At 43.0% G+C, this 5,498-nt stretch overlaps 1 protein-coding gene across 1 annotated transcript in view; it reads right to left on the bottom strand.

The window, feature by feature from the left end:
• Positions 1-4,017, bottom strand: part of LOC116094893 — a 71,116-nt gene extending 67,099 nt beyond the window's left edge. The window contains 2 exon segments of the mRNA XM_031376285.1: positions 3,497-3,654; positions 3,893-4,017. Of these exon segments, the coding sequence (XP_031232145.1) occupies positions 3,497-3,654; positions 3,893-4,017 (283 nt within the window).
• Positions 4,018-5,498: the final 1,481 nt, after the last annotated feature.

Here is a 5,498-nt window from a genome sequence, read left to right on the forward strand (position 1 = left end):
GTACAATTAATGCTGTGCACACAAACATGGGTGTGTGGCCATCCACCAGGCACCATGACTGAAGAAAACTAACTCTTACTTGGTGCATTGGCTATCAACTGCCAATAAAGGTGGATCTTCATGAGCCACACCACCCATCAATTCAAAAATGTTCCTTGGCTTGATATTACACAGGTCTTATAACCAGCTGCTATGAATTTGAGTGCAATGACCATGTTATATCTAGAAGACATCAGCTTACAGCATTCTTTATTATCCTGTAGCTCTTATATTCTCTCTGGATCCCCATCAGCAATGTCTCCTGAACTTTGAGGCATTAACAGAGGAAGTTAATGGCTAAGCACTCCACAGTCATTTACTCTGTTCTTTGACCAATTACAAGGCATTATCTGCTTCCCAAAGAAAACGAAGCCTCTCTGACCAAGACTGAAAGCCGCCCGGATTTAGGGGTAAAACAACAAATGTTCAGAAGGCAATCTGACCACAATTAGCCAAACACTAGTAGGTTCTTCCCTAGAGTCTGTGAACTCCCCAACCATAGGCTTTTGACCAGATTAAAGGACTAGGCATGAAACAGCTATACAAGTCAGGTCATCATTGTACCAATGGGCATATCTTGCCTCAAGGTTGGTGTTGCAGCACATAAGGCCCAGCACTGGATAAGATCAGTGAAGTCTTTTCTCTGCCAGCAGCCTCCACAGCACCGTCCAGTGCTGTGCGAAACAACTAGCAGGGAAGTAGTTTCCCACTCTGTCTCAGATTGCCTTCTCTCTGACCTGCAACTAAACCTCATTTTTATTTTTTTAACTATATAAACTGAATAATAGGAATTGGTCCTAAAATATGCAACCATTTTCATCAATTCTTCAAGTTTCCATTATAGTTCTACAAAGACTGATGCTAAATATAACTAGAAGCCTCTTAAGCAACTTTTTTTCCCCTCTGCTTTGTTCCTCTCCAAAAGGATGCATTTAGGATTAATTTCCCTCTCGTGGTCTAAAAACCAATCTCTGCTTAAATGGTTAAGGATTTATGGCAGAGTGGGAGCTCACAGGGAAAGAAGACATGAGCCTAATACAAAAGAATGTGCAAACATCAGTTATAGTATAATAAAGAAGAAAACATGGACAGATGTTAGTTGCAGATGCCTATAGCCAGCCCATAAGTACACTGAGCAGGAAGTGCATGGGCATGGACCAGAATACAGTCAGATATGGTTTCTCTTTTTTTTTTTTTTTTTTTTTTTTTTTTTTGAGACAGAGTTTCCTCTGTGTAGCCCTGGCTGTCCTGGAACTCACTCTGTAGACCAGGCTGACCTCGAACTCAGAAATCCGCCTGCCTCTGCCTCCCAAGTACTGGGATTAAAGGCGTGAGCCACCACGCCCGGCTCAGATATGGTATCTGCTCTGGGAACACAATAAACACTATCCAGCAGAACAGAAAGGTCCTTAGATCTCAGCCATGACAAGTGCTGAAATCTAAACCCACCTGAAGAGCTAGGGCCTTCTGGTCCCCTGTAGCCAATGTTTTGTACTTCAGCATAATTAAACCACATCCTCCATGGACTTTATATTGAATGATCTGATAAGAACTCATAAAACCAATCACTTCAAAATGTGCAATTTTTAATGCATAAATTTTATTTCTAATCATCAAACAATGTATGATGCAGCCATACCTCCTTTTTGCCCAACAATGTTCAGGGGTGAACAGGGGAGTCAGAAATGAGACATCTCATAAAGCAAATATGATTTGGTTGTCTTTTCCCTGAATGTTCGATAATTCTTGGATGTTCCAGATGCCTTCATGGAACAGAAGTATTGTAACAACCAATTTCAAGTTTCAGACAAGGCCACTACAGAGGGCAGGCACTCAGCAGAGAGCTATGCTCCTGTTACCATGAAGATTAGACAGAGTTCAGAGGCTAATGAGAAGCAAAGAGTTGTCACCATGCCAACACCTGACCTGCTTTCAAACTCACTTTGCCTTTATTAGATCCATCTTCTACTATCTGAATTAAACCCCACTAGATGAAACGATGCAGGACAACCTGGGAAAGAAACTAAGTGTATTCTCCTGCTTTTAAAGTGTTTACTTACGGGGCTGAGGAGATGGCTCAGTGGTTAAGAGCACTGCCTGCTCTTCCAGAGGACCCAGGTTCAATTCCCAGCACCCACATTGCAGCTCACAACTATCTCTAAGTCCGATTCCAGGGGATCTGACACCCTCTTCTGGGCTCTACAGGTACTGTCTACATGTGGTACAGAGACATACATGCAGACAAAACACCCATATAATAAAATAAGAACAAATAAAATCTCAGTAAATAATGTGTTTATTAAGGGATCAGTGGTTAAGAGCGCTAACTACTCTCACAGAGGAGTCAGGTTTGGTTTCCAGTACCCATGTGGCAGCTCACACTGCCTGTAACTCCAGTTCCAGCAGATCCAATGCCCTGCTCTGGCCCTTCTCAGGACTTGCACACACATGGTACATAAAAATATGTAGGCACACATACACAGCATAATAATAAATAAATCTTTAAAGTGAAAGATCAAAAAAACCTGGAAAATCAAACTACCAACATAAACTAGCAATATATATGTCTTAGCAGAATGATAAAGAGTTCTGAAAGTAAACCAAAGACAGATTTAAATCAAGCAAGATTTGGAGAGCAAATAATATGTAATACAAGGTAAAAATCCTGGTCTTTAAGCCTTACTTCAATATTCACTGCCTGGGTAACCCTGGCCAATAAGTAATGCCATCAAACCAGACCAGATCATCTGAAAAACTCCTTTCTGCCTTTGGCTCAGTACCCCGCCCCGCCCCCTCTCCATACTCCCCTCACACACAGCCTCTCGCTTTCCCTTCCTTGCTCTCCCTCCTCCACTTCTCCCCTCTTTCTCTGTCTTCCTCTATTTCCCCCTTTCTGCCTTACTCCTTTTTTCAGTGGTGACCTAAAGAGCCAGCATCTTGACCAGCAGAAGACCTGCAGGTACAAAGAGCCTCTCGACCAAGCTTTTGACAGCAGGTCCCCGCTAGAACTCAGAAGTCCCTTGAAGCTAGAGAGTGACGCAGCATTTTTACCCCCATTTAAATTTTCGAAACTATTAACAGAATCATGCCACTCGCCCATTTAGAAAAGCAAATATTGCCAGTTTTGATCAAAGGCCAGTTTCCTTTTCTTGAATTCTAATCAAGAAAGTCGTATATAATGCATGGTGAGCCGCCCTCTTCTGTTCGTAGGCAGGCAGTGCAGGGCAGGCAGCGACATTAGCTCTGAGTAGGGCTTCACACAGTACTGTGAACACAGCAGGATTTTAAAACCAAGAACATTCCTACTGATCTCCAACAACTGGAATACCTCCTTATGCAGAGCGGCTCCTATTTACCAGTTAAAAAGCACCCATTCCTCTCTAGGATGGCTGACCTTCGAGATCTGTAACAGCCTTGAGCTAGTGGCCTGATTCCCTGGGCTACTGAAGGGACTCACCAAATGTGTAGGCAATGTACCTCCCCCTTGTCGCTCCCTTTCTGTGTGCTTTGTCTTCACACTCATTGCCTAGAAACTTCAAAAATGAAGCCAAACTGCTAATGTGTTCACACTTCTGCCAGCACAGGGCCTGATGCTCAGGGCCGCCATAGCTTCCTCTGTGTCAGTGTGCAGTTGACAGAGCAGTCAGTCAAAAAACAGACAAGCAAGGGTGCAGGACCAAGCAGCTGCTGCCCATTGCATCTGGGCAGGAAGGAAATGCAAAGTAAAAAGGAAACTGAGGCCACTTTAGAGCAAAGTGAACCATCAGCAGAAGCTGGGGCTAACACTCGAATCAAGACAGTATGCTTCCGTTTTAAGCTCAGTTGGTTGCCTTCTTTTCTCAGTTACTCTCACTCGACTCTTTCTTCCCCAGAGTCCACTGAGGTGTTTTCATAAGGGTTCCTTATTCCTGGGACACGCTTTCCTGAGACTATCACCATCTCTAACGTCTTTTCATCTTCTTCACTATACAAAGCCATTTCAACTAACACCTTAAGACTGTTAACCTTGACAGAGGTCAAAACCAATTGCATTTAAAAAAAAAAAAAAAAAAGGCTGGTGAGATGGCTCAACGGGTAAGAGCACAGACTGCTCTTCCGAAGGTCCTGAGTTCGGATCCCAGCAACCACAAGGTGGCTCACAACCATCCGTAATGAGATCTGACACCCTCTTCTGGTGCGTCTGAAGACAGCCAGATCGAGCAGGGCCAGCAGAGGTACCGAGTTCAATTCCCAGCAGCCAAACACATGATGGCTCATGGCCATCTGTACAGCTACAGTGTACTCATACCCAAAAAATAAATAAAATAAAATCTTAAGAAAAAAAAACATATTTTAGGGCTGGAGAGATGGCTCAGTGGTTAAGAGCATTGACAGTTCTTCTGAATGTCCTGAGTTCAATTCCCAGCAACCACATGGTGGCTCACAACCATCTGTAATGGGATCAGATGCCCTCTTCTGGCGTGTCAGATGACGGGTACAGTGTACTCATATAAAATAAATAAACCTTTAAAAAATAAAGAAAGAAACAAATAAGTAAATAAAAAACATATTTTAGTCGTTTTAGAAACAAATACCTTTAACATTGAAAACCCATCCTTGGATCAGAACACAGTGCTGGGGAGCTTTCTGCTTCCCAGCCCCTCCAGCTAGAGATTCCCCAGTTGATAGACACATCAAGAAGTGCCTACTAGGATAAGCAAGAGTCTACAGAGCCTGTCAGCACACAATGTGTTGAGTCTACTAAGTGCTCCTGCTTACTAGTTAATTAGAAAGGCATTTGCCAGGCAGTGGTGGCACACGCCTTTAATCCCAGCACTTGGGAGGCAGAAGCAGGTGGATTTCTGAGTTTGAGGCCAGCCTGGTCTACAGAGTGAGTTCCAAGATAGCAAGGGCTACACAGAGAAGCCCTGTCTCGAAGAAAAAAAAAAACAATAAATAAGTAAATAAATAAATACATACATACATACATACATAATACATAAATAAGAAAGGCATTTAACTTTCACAGCAAGTTCAAAGGGGGCTTGGGAGATGGCTATGTTCAAATCCCCAGTGCCTATGTATGGTAGCACATGCCTAATAACCCCAACACTGGGTCAGAGGCAGGCAGATCCAGAGAGTTCACTGGTCAGCCAGTGCAGATTAAAGGAGGAGTTCAAGTTCAGAGAGTAAAACCCTGTCTTAAGACAGTAAAGCAGATGGGCTGGAGAGATGGCTCAGCAGGTAAGAGCACTGACTGCTCTTCCAAAGGTCCTGAGTTCAAATCCCAGCAACCACATGGTAGCTCACAACCAATCCGTAATGAGATCTGATGCCCTCTTCTGGAGTGTCTGAAGACAGCTACAGTGTACTTACATATAATCAATAAATAAATCTTTTTTAAAAAGTAAAAAACAATGGAGTACTACTCAGCTATTAAAAACAATAAATTTATGAAATTCTTAGGTAAATGGATGGAT

This window comes from Mastomys coucha, unplaced genomic scaffold (genome assembly GCF_008632895.1).
Source record: "Mastomys coucha isolate ucsf_1 unplaced genomic scaffold, UCSF_Mcou_1 pScaffold17, whole genome shotgun sequence".
NCBI lineage: Eukaryota > Metazoa > Chordata > Mammalia > Rodentia > Muridae > Mastomys > Mastomys coucha.